General features: G+C 40.5%; 1 protein-coding gene across 1 annotated transcript in view; it reads left to right on the top strand.

Annotated features, from left to right (window-relative positions):
• dmd (dystrophin) overlaps positions 1-19,657 on the top strand; it is a 401,891-nt gene that overhangs the window by 217,921 nt on the left and 164,313 nt on the right. The window contains exons 26-32 of the mRNA XM_032505885.1: positions 12,437-12,537; positions 13,099-13,210; positions 13,398-13,511; positions 14,683-14,838; positions 14,930-15,100; positions 16,983-17,165; positions 18,258-18,392. Of these exons, the coding sequence (XP_032361776.1) occupies positions 12,437-12,537; positions 13,099-13,210; positions 13,398-13,511; positions 14,683-14,838; positions 14,930-15,100; positions 16,983-17,165; positions 18,258-18,392 (972 nt within the window). The remainder of the gene's footprint in view (positions 1-12,436; positions 12,538-13,098; positions 13,211-13,397; positions 13,512-14,682; positions 14,839-14,929; positions 15,101-16,982; positions 17,166-18,257; positions 18,393-19,657) is intronic.

Raw genomic sequence — 19,657 nt, 5'->3', positions numbered from 1 at the left:
GTCCACGATGACGTCTATGGATGGTGAACAGCTCCTCATCAGGCCGCCGCCTCATCCTCTTCTCTGGACTCCAGTTTTTGGACTGATCTGCACACAGTCTCAGTGTCCCTTCTTACAGCATTTTCTACATTCAACATATCTTGCTGGACACTTCATTTAGGGTTTTTGACACACCTACCACACATGGATTGGCTTGGCTCAGGCAGGCAGATGACATTTACTGAAATAACTGAACTTCACAGTAAATTATACTTTGTTGTTTCAAATCTGTGGGCCTTTCACTCAGATAGAGGACTGGCCGAATGCTGTTTTGCACTTAGCAGGTTTTCAGTCTCCATGAATTGCTCCTCTTGTAGTGGCTACTTTACTGGAGTAATTTTAAATCATTTGAGATAACAGTTTGGGTGCAAGACCATTAACGCACAAGAGATTTATAAAATTATCAGAGCTTAATAAATTATACTTTTGCTGAATTTTACAATATGTAGCTAGCATATAGCTTATAATAGCTTATATAATGACAACATAGGTTTCATTGCTGACTGCGTGGCCTGACCCTCAGACAATAAGAAAGATGTGAGGTTTGTAAATTGGGGTTATAACACCTTGTTCAAATATTTGAGGAAATTCTCCACCATTGATGAATAGATTTATTATATCTCTCATAGGCTTTATGAGAGTAGGGCACCTCTATATGAACTCAATATCCAATCCAAATATTGAATCTCTTTATCCTTAGAATTATTTAACTTTTTTTTGTATAATTTGTTGAATTTTACTGTCATCAGTCTGTATAATAAAAAAGGTCTTTGGCGTTTCATTTGTTGAAATATCTGCCATAACTGTTTTTTGTCAGTTTACTCCACTGATTGTATGAAGTATAGGTATTCAATATATTTCCAACTTTCATGTTGCCAGAGCTTATCACACCATTTATATTTAGTTAGATTATACCTTTTCTCAGATTAGACCTTTGCTTAGTTACCATGTGTGCGTGTGTGCGGGTGTGTGTGTGTGTCAAACTGCACTATGAGTCCGCTACTAGTCATTAGGGATTCAGCAAATAGGTAGATTTGCTCTGTATCACTGTGTATGCTCTTGACAAGACTGCTGCTTAGATCTCTCTACAATTCCCATTACATGCCGAAATGGTACTGGCTCCCTAATCCTTCAGGGCTGTATAACACTGTAATAATTTTTTACTACGTTGTAAAGTTATATGGCCACTGGTGATGCCAAACTGCCAAAGCAGCACTCTTTAAAGGATGCTTTTCCTCTGCTCTTTGAGGTAGCAGGCAGAGTATAAAGAAGAGAGAGAAAACAGATGACATGCCCCATTACGCAAGAGTTTGATTCATACCCACAACCTAGTGAGTAAATTGCATGCATCTGATACACCAGTACATCCCCAAATCACAGTTAAATTTTAAGACTTTGTAGAATTAAGCATCAAGGCAGGCGTAGTGCCCTTTTACAAAGAGGAGGTTGTTTTATCTAAGTTCTTTTTGGTGGCTCATTACGGTATACGTATGTTTGTCCTTAATTATTTTTGTAATAATATTATAAATATAAAAGGGCTTTCAAAGTTAACACGATAATAACAAGTTAAAAATTCCTTCCATTCCAAATACCTTGTAATGGCACACAGTGATTTGAGCCTTGGGCTGCTCCATAGTTTGGGATATCAGAAAGCTATGCAGTGGTGATGTTATGGATGGTTAGCAGAAACAAGCCTTGAGCGGAAATGGATAAAGAAAAGGGTTTCATGAATAGTAAGTTCAGTTTAAAGCATTTCCAGATGGTTTTCTCGACACTAAGGTTATTTGCATCTACTGTCTGTGAATTGAGAAAAAAAGTTGTTTGTCTATTAAGTGACAGTGATCTGCGCAACATTTCCAACGCGCTAATAGACTGCCAGCTTAGTGAACTGAACACTCGATTCCACAGTGACACCTATGGCCTCATGGCATCTGCAGCAATCCTGATGTCTCCTAGCCTTCATACAAATGACACCACCTGCTCGGCCACTTTCAACGATGCAGGGAAGCGCTTCAACATAACCGTGTCAGAGTCGGAGCTCGCAGTGTTTGTGCAACTCATAGAGAGGAAGAACAGAAGAGGAGAACATCTCAAAAGTCTTGTTGAAGTGATGGACATTTGCAATTAGGACGTTTTCCCAAATATCAATGCTTTCCTAAAAGCTCTGATAACACTGCCGATGACATCCTGTACAGTTGAACGGGTCTTTTCCAGTGTCAACCGGATTAAAACATCAATTAGGAGCACCATGCTTACGTCTCGCCTCATGTCTCTGTGTCTGTTGACATATGAAAGAGAGCTTACAGTTACTCTTGACTTTGATGAAATCATTGACATTTTCAAGAGCAAACCCCGCCGACTACTGCTGTAATTTGTGTCAGTGTGTGTGTGTGTGTGTGTGCGAGGCGACCTAAAAACATGCGATGAATTCGTAGGCTACATGTTGAAAGTTAGTAACATAGCAGAGAGAAAAAGAGGAAATGAGTCGTTCCCTGTTCGCTTCTTCTAGGCCTATTTTGAGCGAGTTTAATTGTGTACCACGAGTGGATAAGAGTAAGGTATGTGAAGGCTACTCTGTCTTTATTGAGATATATTAAAATAATCGATTCATAACCCGTTACAAATCTACAGGCGCATTTCTATTTCTATATCAGCTTATTACTGTTCTTTTTCCCTCATGGGTTCCCCTTGTTATGGGCGCTGTGTCTGTTGTTAATGTGATTTATTTCCTTTTGTTAAATATGGTTATAACATGAATCACACTAAAGTAACAGTTTGTCTCTTTCGGAAATAACTTGAGTCTCGTTTTACACGACAGATGACGTCAATGAACAAGTTCTGTGCCCGAGTATTGAATGAAACTGTCGGGCAGTGTTGTTGATCTGTAGTGTAACGTTTGTACAACATACAAACAATTAAACAGAATTGTGAAATATTTGGCCTCCTATTATACGAGCAGAACTAAATTATGTTTTGGAGAAATATTAAATGCCTGACCACTGTTACAGTAGGTCTATGGAGCTTTGCGTAATAGCGCAGCCAGGTATGGTGCGTAATGGAGATTCCAACGCGCTCCTCTCTGGGCAGAACCAAGGAGAGCGGTCGCGGATAGGGTCGTCCTATACAACCAAACGTTTGTACAATGTTTTTTTACAACATATTTAAAGAGCATCAAGCTATTGAAATCTCTATTATGTTAGCACAGATAATATAACAGTATATTAGTCATTTGTATTAGGTCAAACAGTGATTTGATAACATGTTTTGATTTAAGGCCCACACAAAATTGGTCTGGCCCATCCAAAACTGGAATCCTGGCGCCGTGCCTGGTACATCAAGTCTCAAATACCACTTTCTGGCCAAGCATATGGCTGATGCAGAGAGTCCCCCTCCCCTTCGCCAAAGGCACGCAATGCTGGAAAGTTCAAATAGAGATGCATGGACAACTCCTAACGTTTTCTGAGTTTGCCATATCATGCTTTCAGCATATTTTTTAAGCATAAAGTGTAGTGAAAGTTGTCCTGGAGAATATTCTGGACCAATGTCAAACAAAAAGTCAAGCATCTTTTGTTGTATTGCCTATCTCATATAGCCTTCTCACTTACAGTTTGTCAACATTAAGACCCAAAAAAGAAACTTAGCTATCAAAGAAAAAAGCAACCAAAAAGGTAGACAAAAAACGACCAAAACGTCGCAAAAAACGTTGAAAAAGACCCCAAAAAACGTTGAAAAAGGCCCAAAAACGATGGAGCAAAAACAAATGTTGGAAAAGGCCCCAAAAAGTTGGAAAAGGAGCAAAAAAAACGTTGGAATAGGCACAAAAAAAACATTGGAAAAAGTGGCAAAAAAAATTGGAAAAACAGTGCCTAAAGCATCAGCAAAAGTGACAAAAACTTAAGACAAAGCAACAAAACACAGGTGGGCCAAATTTTATTGTGAACCTAAATTGATATTGAGCAAGATCAAAAGGTGCTGTATTTTGCCCTGGCCTTGAGTTTTGACAATGTTGTAGGCTGGACAGTATTTGTCGTTGTTTTGGATTGTTGCAATAATGATAAACGTTTGCATAAAGCAAGCATATTTGTCTGCTCCCATGTTGATAAGATAAGAACAATTTTGAAAAGTATCCTCTTTAAAATAAATTTAGAACAGATTCAAAATTAGCTTGATTAATTTGCAAGTAATTGCGAGTTTGCGACTACGGACAATCGTTATTGACCCCCCCTAAAATATACCTATGTGGTGGACTCCCCAGCCGTCACGCCCCTTGGGCCTTCCCTTGGGCCAGCCCTTTGGTGCGCCCCCCTCTGACTCAGGATGTTGTTATTTTTTCCTTTTTACTTTTTGTATTTCATTTTTTAGATCTTCCCTCTCACACCTACAGACATATGCATTAACACATACATAGTTAGCTAGTTAGCCAAACCACACATACCACCTCAACTAAAGATATATTCAAGATTCAAAATCCTTTATTAATCTCACAACGGGGAAATTCACGCTGTTGCAGCAGCAAGCGATAAGAGGAAAAGTAAAAGACACAATAATAAATGTAATTAAAGAGACAAAATATTAAACTGTAAAATGTATTTACAGTAATTGCACAGTCACATGTTTTTTTGCACGTTTTATCAGTCCTGGTGTGTGTGTTTTGTCCATGTGGTCTACTGGGAGCAGTGCTGATTGTAGAGTCTGACAGCAGCAGACGGGAAAGACATGTGGTATATCTTATTTAAATTCATTTTATAATGTTATACTCTTTATTGATCCCCTATGGAGAAATTGCAATTTACACTCTGTTGTTATTATACACTACACAGAGGCTTGATTACACACACATCCTCAGGTCCATGACATGCACTAACAAAGAGATGTCAGAGTGAGTGGGCTCAACTGCTAAACAGGTTTCCTGAGCGGTTATGGTGCCTTGCTCAAGAGCACCCGGCAGTGCCCAAGAGGTGAACTGGCATCTCTCCAGCTACCAGTCCACACTCCGTACTTTGATCCGGACGCTCTGGTTCCCAACCCAACTCCCTATGGACTGAGCTACTGCCACCTCCAGATCTCCCCGTGACGCAGCGCGGGTGCAGCAGCTGTCACTGAAGGAGCTGTTCACTGCTGACAGAGTGTCCTGCATGTGGTGGGAGGAGTCGTCCATCATGGAGGATCATTGGGCCACTATCCTCCTTTCTCCCACCACCTCTACGGAGTCAAGGGGGCAAGCAAGAACAGAACTGGCCTTCTAAATCAGCCTGTCCAGTCTTTTCCTGTCTGCCACTGCAATGCCACTGTCCCAGCAGAGAATGGTTGATGACCCCACAAAGTCATAGAATGTCCTCAAGAGTGCCCCTTGCACCCCAATAGACACAAGTCTTCTCAGCAGATACAGGTCTGCTCTGGGCTTTTTTGTAAAGTGCTGGCAGTCCAAGTGAGCTAGTCCAATATCCATCCAATTTTTACCTCAGAAATGTTGGCTGCATGCTGTTGAAAGCACTAGAGAAACATGATTCTCAAAGAGCTTCTAGCCTTTTCCAGGTGGGAGAGAGATTTGTGGAGAAGGTACTATGTATATATATATAAATATATGATAGCATCAACCACCCCAGTGCCAGGTTGATAGACCCAGTGCCAGGTCGCCAGGGGGCGGATATGGACCAGGACCAGCCTTTCCAGAGTCTTCATCAAGTGGGATGTCAGTGCCACCAGCCTGGAGCTGTTAAGATGGCACAGGCACCATGCAGGATGTCTTCCAGAGCTGTGGTACCCTCCATAACTTCAGGCTCAGGTTGAACATGTGTCCCTCTATTCTGCACAGCTGATCTGCACAGGATTTGAGAAGCCTGGAGCTGAGGCCTTTAGGACCCGCTGCTTTCCTCACCTTGACCCTTCATACAGTACTTCACTCCTCACCTGGTGTGTTGTGAAGGAAAGGTTGGGGGAGGGTGCTGTGCATTGGAAGAGGGGGGTTGTGTGTCTCAATTTTGTTTTACTTGAGTAACGTTACTCTATAAAATACACAAATGTTAAAATGACTGAAAATGCCCGTTCCTTGTGGCCGTGAGAAATAAGCCTGAAGCTAATGGTTACCATCATTCAAATACATCTCCGATATTTACCTGGGATTCGTTACGTCTCTGGTCATGCAACTTATAGAAACATGCCAAAGTTTTTTAGGTTGGGTAAAATTCTACATTGACCCCGTTGTTTGTTTGCTGCCTCCATGGCTGTTACTACAGCTGTAGCGCGTTGGGTTCGCGTTTTTACCGACCATCTGGCGACCCCGCCCTGCTGTCAGAATGGGCAGTAGAGACCAACACACGGGCCAAAACACAAACAGAACGGAACAGGAAATTTCAAAGGACAAAATACTGGGTTTATCAATGTTGTCAGAAAACATAGTATTTCAGCTTAGCATGTTTCCTTAATATCTAATGACATATTGTGGTCATTTTTGGATTTAATAATAATAATAATAATAATAATTAAATATAAATATTACACCTTTAAGAGTGGATACATCTTATTAAAAAACCAAGATGCTGACAAAATCTTATTATATAAACAACATAAAATGGCCGCTTACGTTCACAACTTGCAGTTGTTTGCTGTCCTGTATTCTGTAATCTGCAGTAGACTTAGACTTAGACTTAGACTTCTCTTTATTAATCTTTTTGGGATGACTCCCGCAAGGAAGTTGAAAATTCCACCAGCAGTTTTAGCAAGAAAAAGAAAAAATAACGATAATAATAATAACAACAATAAGAACATTCGTCAAATAAACAAACAAAGAAAAGACCATAATTAACAGTATTTATTAATTTTAGCAGCTCTAATGGAAAGCTACACTATACCTTCAGAAACCTACTAACAGAGAGATTCACAGGGATTTTGTAAAGCTTGACTTGCATCTGTTTAATATGCAGAGAGCGCAGCCTTTTAAAACTTGATATTAGTCTTGTGGCGTAGCAGGGAGGTCAAGCCTTGTAGCCTAAGATTAATTAAAGATAATAGGAACTCATTCTGCATACTGATAAGCTGTTGTAAATTTCAGCACGGCTCTTTCCTCTCCCGTCACTCAGAGAGACTTCCATAATAGACTTCCTCATACTTGCTAAGTATGAGCAGGCAGGTGACAGCATCACCTCTTACTTCGTTTGTTGCTCATTAAAATAATGAGCACTTCTGTCAGATGGGACCTTGGTTTGAATCCTGACCTGTTATAAAGAAAACAGAACTCCAGCAGAAATTAAAAACAATCCTGATTGATTGCATTAAGCTCCTCTAATAACTACCGGCAAAGGCCCTATTAAAATCGACAGAATTCTTATTATTCCACCAAATAAAATGCATTTTTTAGGGGCTAAACGTACTAAGAAAGTTAGCAAACTCAGCACACTTATTATAACTGGTATAAATGTATGTCTTTCAGATACTCACAGGTACGCAGCCAAAATATATCCTGGCACCAATCCTTTGCCCCCGAGGTGTGATCACAGTACAGCTAAATTGGGTCACATGTTCTGGTCTTGCAATTCACTTAATAACTTCTGGGCAAGGGTCTTTGAAGTGGTCTCCTTCATTTGTGACAGAACAGTGGATCCCGATCCAACAGTTGCTATTTTCGGGGTATTCTCATCAGAAGAACAATTTACGGTCCTCCAGGCAAATACGGAAGCATTTATTACTCTTCTAGCCCGGAGACAAATTCTTTTACACTGGAAGTCTGTGAAACCTCCCTCGTTTAGACACTGGGTCAAAGAGGTACTCTTTGCGATGTCATTAGAGAAGTTGAGATATAATCTGAATAATTTACGGGATAGATAGAAAACCTGGGCCCCCTTTATAGAATTTGTTGAAAATGTATCCCTGACATGATGTAATTCTCCTTTGCCCATCAATTGTATAAGGTTATGTGTGGTATGATGCTGCACAATGTTCCCAGTCTGAGCAGTGTGAAGTGAGGTTCAGGACCTGTGTGTAGCTGTATTTTGTATTTTTGTCTTTTACTTATTTTATTTTTTTGAGCCTTGGTGTTTGGGTTGGGACGGGTTGGTAATATGTTGTATCTTTGTCGTTTCTTCTATGTAAATTGAAAATCTATAAATAAAGTTAACCAATGTATGTCTAATCTAGGGCTTGGGCATGGCAAATTGGCTCGATAGCGCCCCCTACAAAAGGTTAAAGTAGTAACCCCTGCAGTGGTTTCTTACCTAGATGTATGAAATTTGGTAAGCATGAGGGTCAAATTTACGGTTTCATGTTTACGGTACATTTAAAAGACCTAATACGCCGTACTTTGTATCAAATTGTACCAAAACAAGAAATGATGTGGTCTTTATTAGACAGAAAATGAAGACAGTTATACACTAATTAGAAACCATACACCTAAATTATGCTATAAATAGAAACGCACATATTGCCATATTAAAATCTAAATTTACTTTATCTAGACAATACATCATACCAATTACACTCTATTTAGAAAACAAATACCAGTGCTTATTAGAAGAAAACTAGACTACTGGTAATGTCAAACCACGTCGTTACATCTGCCCCTACTTAAGTCTCTCATGGCTGGATGCTCTCGGGAGTCTTGTGGTGTTTGTAGGTGGTGCATACTGTATGTATATATACTCATACATCCTTCATTGGCACTCTACTTTCACAGTTAAGACATTAGAATATTTAATGCCTTGTTACTATCTGACCACATAAAGGCTGCAGAAGCTGCAGGACATTGCATCTTTATTTCCCTGGCATATCCTCATTAATGGGTTATTAGCATTAGCTATAGTTTGTGAAATGTTCACATATTTTAATTTATTAGTTTGTATACATGTCACAATTTTCTTGTTTATTATGTGTACAGGTAACTCATTTCAACGTGACCATTTCACAAACTGCCCTGACTCTGGGCTGCTCTGGGGGACGCAACAATGGGGATATGAAACGCCGCACGTGGGACGGTGACAACAACTCGCGCCAGGACATGATCAGCGGTCTCTGGGGGACGCACCAATGGGGAAATTAAACGCCACATGCCGCCAACAACAACGGGACGGTTGTGATTAGGAAAAAAAGAACGAGGAAAGGAACCGTCACACACAGGACACGGGACGGTTGTGGTTAGGTAGAGAATAACGCGGAAAGGAACTGAGACACGCGGGACATGATCCCTGGTCTCCGGGGTGAAAGTCCTGGGTTGTTTGAGCCATCCACCACCTCGACCAACCTCCGTGCACAAATTTTTCAATACTACTCGCTACCGTAATTGTGCTGTTATCACAAAATAGGCTTCCCATTGAAATACATTACTTCAAAATTCGTAATCGACACACAGAAAATAACAACATTAACATGACCGGTACACAAATCGATAGATTAAATAACGTGCCCGTTCCATGAACTGCCATGAGACTAGGCCGTCATTAGCGACACATAAGAACAGAACAGTAAACTGTAGTGAGAAATCAATCTTATTTCCCACTGTAGATCTTATTAGAAGGTAAATTGTACACATTCCCACTGTTAGATTTTGTTAGAAGATAACGTGTACAAAATGGCTATATGATCCATGTAGTTTTATAAGATAGAGGTTAAATAAACACACGTGCTATTTCAACAAATGTATTTATTGTTTGATTGATTGTGCAGGCTTTGCAGTTTGCTTCTGTCGGGGAAGCTTGCTGCTTCATCCGTCGTTTCTCACATTGAATGCAACATGTAGGGAAAACGAGACGAGGATTCATGTTGTGAGCTGAGTTAGCCTCTATTAGCTTTGTTCCTTTGTGTCACGAGCTCAGGTTAGCTTAGCATTGTAACAATATATATGAATTCCCCACTTGCCACATACTGGGCCGTCTCATCCCTTCCTCCAAGCTTGGGTCTTCTACTAGAGGCCTGGGAGCCTGAGGGTTCTGCGCAGTATCTTATCTGTTCCAAGGACTGTGTTCTTCTTCTGGACAGAGATCTTAGATGTTCTTCCTGGAATTTGCTGGAGCCATTGTACCAGTTTGGCGGTTACAGCTGTGAGGGCTCCGATTACCACTGTTCCACTTTCCATATATTTTCCAGCTCCTCTCTAAGTATTTCCCATGCTCATTGTGTTCCTTCTTCTTGATGTTGCTGTCACTTGATCTATTACAACTACCTTTGTCTGTTGTTTGTCAACCATTATCAGTTTATCAGTCTGGATCTGTAAGTCCCACAGGATCTTAGCCCTGTCATTCTCAGCCACCTTTAGAGGGGCCTCCCACTTTGACCGTGGAACTTCTTACCTCATACTCACGTATGTTCCTGTACACTACACCAGCCCCTTGGTTATGGCTTTCTATTTATGCTGTACCTGCCTGTATCTTTCACCCCATTATGTGCTGGACTGTCTCAGGGGCTTCTTTCCTCAGGGGTTCTGTCTGGTATGGTAGACTGCGGCCTCTATTGATCCTGTGCTCAGCGCCTGATTAGTGCCTCTGTGCTATCTTTCAAACCAACTTTTTCCAGCCACTGGTATGATTTCTGGATATCAACCACTTCTTCTGTCTGTAAGTGGTACATGCCATGCAGGGGCATGTGCTTCCATGTTTATAAATGTGTCAAAGAAATGCCAGCAAAAGGATTGATTTGTGACTCTTTTCATCAATGAATGGTTGGGTACAAAACTGCAAAACTGCCTGGAAAAACTGAATGGAACGGAAACTTGTGAAAAGAAGTTTAAGTTAATTCTCTCAGCATGGCCACTCTCACTCCCTTCTCTCGCTCGAGACACAGGTCTCCAGGTAGCGCAAATCTTTCTATTTTTACCACAGTATTTTTTAACATGAGTCTAGAAGCTGACAGTAAAGCCCAACTTTACTTTTTATGATATTTAACAAATAAAAAAGTTCTCCCATTGTCTTAAAATTATCATAATTTGATACTAGAGCAGCCTACTTCATTGTACAGCTGCTGCAATGAATTAAATGCAGAGGAGGAGAAGTCATCTGTCAAACAAACATACAATAAGCTTAATTTCTCTCTCCTTTATAATGACAAAATCAAGTAGCTGCAAACCATTAGTTATTGTGATATACACCTGGACTTGAGTATGTGATGTTAGCTGTTCACTAAATATGACATGGAAAGCCCAGCCCATTTCTAACACTTAGGGTAATTCTTATACATTGCTCCCTGGTTGTGACCCTGAATTGTCATGACCAGGGATATACCCATGTTGACTGGCTTGGATTTCCAAAAGAAGGGTTGGACACTGGTCAGATAACCAGGGCCCAACCCTGGTCATTGCTATGAAAGAGGTATTAGTGTGGTCCTTCAGTGCCTTATCTTCTGAACAGCACAGGATGGCTCTAACACACAAGCTACAAGACATAAGTTACACCAATCCTCTGAACTTACTTTGTTTCACACCTCTTTATCATCTCACATCCCATTTGATGTATAACTTGCTACTTTAGGCTGCACGCGACAGTATACATTCCGTATCACTTAATTGTGAACGTCTTGGGGTTGATTTGGGGATACTGGCATGGCTGGAGAGATAGCTTGTCTTGTTGTTAAACTGATTGTCAACCATGCACAATGTAACTGACTTTGTGTCTTGTTAGCATAATGTCTGGCTTGTTGATCTCTAAGCCAAAGGGTTCTGAGTGGACTAGAAATACTGTACCTTAAATTGCCAAGTTGTAGCTAAGGCCCATCCTATTTACTGGAGCGGTGAACAACATTCCAAATAATAATAAGAAGAACCTTATGGGATGGGAATGATTGTTCTAGGTGTTAGTCAAAATTTCAGGTGTTACCAGGGAAACAGAGTTATTTCTCTAAACTTCAAATTTTGATTGCAAAATGCATGAAATTATAAAAAAATGGTCTTAAAATAATGGTCGGAAAATGGTTTTGGTAAGTGAACAATGGTCTAAGCAGGTAAGAGTCCATTTGAGGTGTCCATTAAACCTAACCTCCCATCCTTACATAAAGTACACAAATTAACATTGTTATTGGACATTTTAGTAATGAAATGTACTTCAAATGATTTTATGATTCTTTAAAATAAATGTCACAAGTGGAGTTTGTTTTTAAACAAAAAGCAACAAATATATTATGTTTTAATTTTGCACTTATTGCATGCAAAGTCTCAATTTATTATTATTTTTATTTATGTATTCAGTTTTGGTTTAATGAGCTATGATGGACATTTTTTATTATACTTCAGATTAACATAACACTCTTTCTCTCTCATTCTACATCTGGAATTCCCATTGCCAAAACCACCACTTGTCAGACAGAGTGGCAAAATGGCCAAAAGAGAACTTATGACTTGTATTTTCTCTCTTTACACTTCCCCCAGACATCCATCCTGGTCCTGCCTAATTTCAATTATGTCTCTCTTTGGCCCCTCTAGGCCCTCCAGGTAGCTCTGGCTGAACACCAAGGGGAGGTAGACTACCTGACCTCAACTGTGGAGCAGGTCTTCCAGAAAGCTCCACCTGACATCAGCCAAAAGTAAGACATGAAAAATGATAGAGTGCTGTATAATCCATTGACAGAAACAATTAAACAAGTACAATGGTTCCAAACTGCCAAAGCCTCAGGGTGTTTTATGTAGACATAAAAAAACCTCCATGAAGCACATTCAGCTTATTTCCATATCATTCCGTATTCAGCTTATCTGCGCTGCTTTGATTGATTATTTTCGTTCAGGCATGGTGGAAACTTACAAATGCCACAGGTGCACAAGACGGAGGCAGAGGAACATCATTTTCCTTGTGTCATACTGTCAGGATAAAGTGACAGCAAAATATTACAATAACATATTTTCATAAAAGTTACCTACTGAACTTTGAAAGTTCAATTAAATTAAAAGCATTGCAGCATTCTCAAGTCTTTCCTAAAACTATAGTCAGGTTTGTGATTTCTCATTATTGGGAATGATAGTATTAGTTTTGCCAAATTATTCCACATACCGGCAATTGTTCATACAGCCTTTGTCAAACAGCATTAATAATGCATAGGTAAGGAATTATGCCATGTCACAAACCAACAGGCTTCTGTAATTTTCTGTAGGTATCGCATAGAGATGGATGCCGTCATGGCACGTTGGAGACGACTCGGCACCATGCTGACAGACAACACCCAGAGAATCCAGGAGCTCATGGCCAAACTGATGCAGTTTGAGGTGAGACTGATTACAGGGATTACTATATGTGGCTTGAGAGTTTATCTCACCTTTATTTTTATTTATTTTTTACAAGCAAGTCATTAAAAACAATTTATTGGCCTGAGAGAATAACCAAGTAATACAATAATTGGTTCTGCTGGTAGACATGTCTTAATTTCAAAACCCACTCTTGTCCCTCCACCAGAATGATGTAAAGACGTTGAAAAAGTGGATGGCAGACGTGGATGTGTTCCTGAACGAGGAATGGCCAGCACTGGGAGACTCTGAAGCTCTGGAGAAACAGTTAGAGCAGTGCACGGTGAGGAAACCATGCATCTTGACATTACTTCAAGGTTCATTTATTCTCCTTGTACAACAAAAAGTGCATTTCTTTCAAATTTGCATCAGTAGGAATGTGAACAGCAGCAACAAAAACACTGGTGAATACTGTAAGTAGATAATATGGCCAGCATCTTAACATTTAAAATTTGACAGGTAAACATAGTCCATCAACACTGATTGAATTTTAGAACCAAGCATCACAAGTGCGAACCAAGCCTACCCTCTTCCCACCGGAGTCCTGTGCTCTGTCGGTGGGGAACACCAAGTGCAATATCCCGATCCCTGTCTCTGATCTCCTGTTGCCGGGCAATCCCGAGTCCTATTTCATCCATTACATTATCCTGTGTACAGATATCAGCCAGGAGCAGGCTGGGTAGTGAAACAGTTCTACTTTCAAGCTGCCAGCCAAGATATTATCACGGCTGTCTTCCTGCCATTGGTGGTGCTTGCTCTGGCTGGTCTGGCTGGCTGCTAGGAAGATGCCTTGGGTAATTTATGTATTTACGTTAATGATGTTAATGAATGGATGTCTGGTATAGGCCATGCGTACAAAGGGGAAAACACAACCAACCAGGCACTATCTTATGATAGGATCACGTCAGCTGTGATGCCAGATTGGGCCAACGGCGTAAAGTGTGTGGGGGGGGCTATGGCCCCTTCCTTTCTTTCTAACCCCTTACTTGCTTGGACCACACCCATCTTTGAACTTGGCCTTCATTTTGATCTCACACAGTTTTGTGACGGTATCTTGCACAGTTGTGATCGCAGTGACAAAATCTGTCCGCAGACAGACAGAAAAATAAACACCGGGCAAAGTACTTAAATCTGCTTAGTAGGTGTCTCCGGGACAACATTTTGCCACGACGCACACTCACACCCCAACTCAAAGGTAAATACGATACCTGTTTTTCTAGCAAACAAACAAAAACATTTTTTTTAACCAACAAATCACTTTTCACAATCATAGTTCTCAATTTATAGATAAAAAGTAGACGAGAAGTGTTCTTGGGATTAAAGACTTCAAGGAATTCATTAAAAATAACCCTTAGAGCTTATAAAATATCTTGGAGTCAGATGTGATCCACTGTGAAATATTTACAGTCCTAATTCTACCTGTGTAACCCCTGTCCTGCATTGTGATTGGTCAGGCTCTGGTGAATGACATCCACACCATCCAACCCAGCGTCAACGGCATCAATGAAGTGGGTCTGTACCTAAAGAAAGAGGCCGAGCCACCGTTTGCCATACACATCCAGAAAGAACTGGATGATCTTAACGGCCAGTGGGAGAACGTCTGCAAACAGGTGTGTAACCTTCATCCAGGGGATTTGTTTTCCTGCTTTCATTTGTCCGTGTAAAGTTGAGTGTTTGTTTATTTTCCTTTTCGCCATCTAGGCCTATGCTAAGAAGTCCGCTCTGAAAGGTGGCCTTGATAAGACCATGGCTCTGAGGAAGGAGATGCAGGAGATGCAGGAGTGGATCAACCAGGCTGAGGAAGACTATCTGGAGAGAGATTTCACATACAAGACACCCGAAGAGCTACGCAAGGCTGTGGAGGAGCTTAAGGTGTGTGCGTAAACTGGACATATACGGTATATTGCTGACAATATGACAATGTCAGTTTTTCCCCAAGTAAATATTGAATTTTGTGTTGGTCTGAATGTGTCTTGGTATTTGGTGTTTTTTTTGGTAAAGAACTAAGGACCTATGGCAGTGTTGCTGTCTCTTCCTGTTGTCGGCTGAACTGACATCTCTGTCCCAATATCCACACACATCTTGAGCACTTGATGTGATGTTCGCACTTAATGAACACTTTTCTCATTATGGCTTTGAAGTGGAACTTGGTGCTTACTGTATCCCACCTTGTTTCACAGTCTACTGCACCACACTAGTCCAGTTAGTCCGTTAAAAGTGTCTATTGTCCTAATTCTTACAGATTTCAGGATGGGTGTTCATTCCATTTCTCATAGTCTTTGTTTTTGCCCCCACACATCACCACCATATAGTAAAATTGGTTCAATTGGGGACTACACGAAAATGATCTGGAGGGAAAATGGGTTCAGAAAAGGAGGAGGGTGTTATAATTAGGGATGTCCCGATCAGCGTTTTTGACTGTATGTAGAGTAATGTGGAGTGATTTTTGGATTTCATTTACATCTAGGTAAGGCTGTGCGATGGGGAGACAATCAGATATCACAATATCCTTAACCAAATACCTCGATTTCAATGTTGCAGGGATCTACTCTAGTGTTGACAATTGATGCTTTAACAAAATATATTCACACTTCGATTTTAGATAAACAATCATCAGTAATGTGGACAAAATGTCTAACTGGGGAAAAGGCAAATAATAGAACAGCAAGGAAAGTCTGGTAAGTTCAGAAAAGTACATCACTTTACTTTAATGCAGCCTTTAAAACCAGGACAAGACTACACTTATGTCACATCATAATATTATGATATCCAAAGTCTTGGAAAATATCTAGTCTCATATCCCGATGTCAATATAATATCAATATATTGCCCAGCCCTACATCTAGGCCTTTTCAGGAAAGTCCTGATCTTGGTCTTCTTTATATTCTCAGATCTGACCAACTTTATGAGGATTCTTTTCTCTGTCTCTCTCTTTTGATCCTTGTTAATTCCAGGTCAATCAAGCCCGCCTCTCGATTTTCTGTTGAAGTTCAAAAGCAACTTTCTTTCTGTCTTTCTTTTCCTCTCTTTATCTTTTTTCTGTGCTCTCACTCACAGCTTTGTGTCTGTTTTTCACACCCCTTCTCCACTCTCATTCCCTCCATTCCATCAATTACTCTATTTTGTATGAAACTGCATCACAGTTTTGCTTTGTGATATACCCAATGGTAAAACCTTTCCATTCACCCCTTCTCCTGAAAAACCTTCACTTGAGTCGATTTGAAAATTAAAAATTGATTTTACTCTGCTTGCTTTGGCTAATATACCCCTTCTTCTTTTCACCTCTCCTCTACTCCCTCTCTCTGCTCCGAGTTTAAAGGAAACTCCATTGGTCAATCTGTTCCATTGCTTGTTTTCTTAATCCCTCGTCTTCTGTGCCCTTGTTTGGGAAAGCATTTGCTACACTCCTTCATTCATTGATTTGTTGGCTTACTTGTTCAGTCCATTTCTCTCTGTCTCTTTACACCCGGTGGCTTTGTCAACAGAAAATACATTTATTCATTTGTTTGTGCATCCATCCCTCTGTCCAATAAGCCCTCTTTCTCTCTTTCTTTCTGCCTTCCTTCCTTCTCTTGTTCTTAATCTCTTGCCACCTGTCTCTCTTTGCTTTCAATGTCCATGACTTTAAAGAGTTTTATTGACATAACGAGGCTTATTAAAGTACACAAACTAAGTCAACTCAACCTAAGGTCCTAAAGTTTCTCAACCTGTCCCTCAACTCTGACCAACATCACTTATTCTGTTTCTCAATCAGAGGGCCCAGGAAGAGGTCCACTCCAAGGAGCAAAAGGTCAAACTCCTGACTGACAGTGTCAACAGTTTCATTGCCAAGGCCCCACCCACGGCCCATGATGCCTTGCGGTCTGAATTAGAGGTGTTGACGGCCAACTACCAACGCCTCTGTAGCCGTCTGGATGGGAAATGTAAGACTCTAGAGGTACGGACCTTATCTGTCTTCTCTGTGATTATTTCAAAGTGTTATTGCATAACCTAGGCATGCTTAGTTAAGAAAAAATGTACTTGAAACATTTTGGTGGGGGTCATGTGTGTGTGTGTGTGCCCAAGGCTCTTACGTGTGGTGTCAAGTCCAAGACCGTAATGCTCACATCAGTGCCAGCTCTGGAGGGCATTTTCCCGTGTATGTGGGTAGATGACAGTGTACACAGGATATTTTAAAGGCACCTTCCACCACAGTGTATGAATGTGTGTCTGCAACATGTAAAACTGCTTTAAGTTAAGAATAGAAAAGCGCTCTATAAATTCAGCCCATTTACATAAAGACAAGTCAATAGTAATGAACACAATATGTTTGTGTTCATTTCAAGTAACGTTTAGGCTAGAGGGGACAAAAAGTGAATAAGATACAAGCTGGATAAAAACATGTTGGGGATTCCCCATGAAAAGGGTTGACAGTGTGTTCTATTGTTTGGAGGTAGAAATCTCAGAGATGGATATCTTAAAGCTAAAACTATCTGCATGGTTAGATATCACTATTGAGGTGGTATGAGAAAATATATATAGGGATTGTTTTTATAATTTTGGGTGAACTGATTCATCCTCGCTGGACTGAAAGGAGATACCCCTTTTTTATTAATTTCTATAATGGTTTTCTGATGTTTTTGTTGTAATAAACTTTATTTTAGACCCAGGGGGATCCATATCAAAATAAGAACATATACAAACACAAAAAAACAAAATACAAAAAAATGAAATAAAATAAATTACTCAAGTTTTTAAAAAGAGTTTGGAGATTTGTTGAAGATGTCCTGTCAGATCTGATGGATGGAGATGAGGATGGCTGTTTTCTTGAGACATAAATACCTCTGCGTCTTGGTATTCTCAACTTTATGGTTGAAGTACTCTCTCACCCTATGTGTCTTTTTCTGCTCCTGCCTGACCACCTTTCTTCTTTCTAGCACATAACATCTCAAAATGGTCATCTGTTTATCATTTATCCATTCATTAATGCTTTTTAGCTCTGTCTGTGCCTCCTGACGATTTTGTGTGTGTATATGTGTGTGTGTTGCAGGAGGTTTGGGCATGTTGGTGTGAGTTGCTCTCCTACCTGGAGCAGGAACACGCCTTCCTGGACCAGCTGGAGCAGAAGCTGGATGAGACTGAAAGCCTCCAAGGAGGTGCAGAGGAGCTGCAGGAGGCGCTGGATGTGAGTATGAAGACAGTGTGAACAGAACATATAAGACAAGCGTAAAATTACAGAGACTCGGAAAAAAGGGGTTGATATGATGCTAAACTTCATGTATGGGTGAGGTGTGTGTATGTATGTGACTTGTTAGATGAGGAGAAGGCCGTTTTGTGTTTATGTGTGTTTGTGTGGCAAGTGGTGATTTCCTGTTAAAGAACAAAAAAAGTATGTACAAAATAAAAAGGTGGTCCAAAAGTGTGTCTATAGGGGACTGGGGGATGAGGTGGAGGAGAAGGCAGGTTGGGTTTTTCCCTTTATAAAGCAAGACGCAGGGATGCTCCTATGTTGAGGGTTAAGCCTGCTTAAAACATGCAGATCCTCGCCAAGCTGTGATCACATGCATTTCCGCTGTGTCCTCACAGCAGGGGACACCAGCACTGAGCCACTGTGCTTTGGTAACAGGGCAGCCTGCAGCCAACCTGGAACGTCTCCTCCCACAAACCACTCTTGCGCTAAACTGATTGGCTGAACACATTATGTTTGTGCAGGAGCTTCTACCTAATCATCTCAGCCTAATTACTGTTTACTGAATGATTTAAGCCATAATCGAGCTGTATTAAGTTACTGATGATGTAGTCTCACATTGCCAGACCAGACCTATCTCCACAGCACTGCGCAATAAGGTCTGGCCCCTCCACATATACATTTCACGAAAGGACAAAAAAAATCAACACTCTGGGTTGTTTGCATATCTTTTAACCAGTCCTTGTTGTCTTTGGTGACACTAACCTCCAGTCAGAAAGACAGTGGAGCTGCAAAATGGTCTCAGAAGGAACTTCTTTTGGTGAAACAAAGTCACCTCACAAAAGATGCAACGTTGAAGGATTCCTTTTGCGTCGTATCTGACCCTGCGAGCCAGTGACCAAGCGTCCGTATGGTATGGGTTGGGAGTGAGAACGATTAGGGATATGTCAAACTGAAATACAGCATTTGGAGTCTGACCATTATAATCCTCATGTCATCCTCGGGTCAAATTGACCCATTTTCCTATATCAATGTTCTTTTTAACTACCCAAAATAACGTGATTGATTCCACACATTGCTCTTTGGCAAGTACAAATCTTGACTTTCAATTTTGACTTTCAATATCAAAAATATTAAGTCAATTGTTGATCATTGCAGTTCTAGTTTTTAACCATCAGTAGTATCAGTTTTACAGTGCATCAGTAGATTGATATTATTGGAAGCCTATTTGCTTACATTACATTGTAAGCAATCTAGTAAGC

This window comes from Etheostoma spectabile, chromosome 24, assembly GCF_008692095.1.
Source record: "Etheostoma spectabile isolate EspeVRDwgs_2016 chromosome 24, UIUC_Espe_1.0, whole genome shotgun sequence".
In the NCBI taxonomy this organism is placed as follows: domain Eukaryota; kingdom Metazoa; phylum Chordata; class Actinopteri; order Perciformes; family Percidae; genus Etheostoma; species Etheostoma spectabile.
Note: the sequence above shows the minus strand (reverse complement) of the source record. Positions and strands in the feature narration are given on the sequence as shown.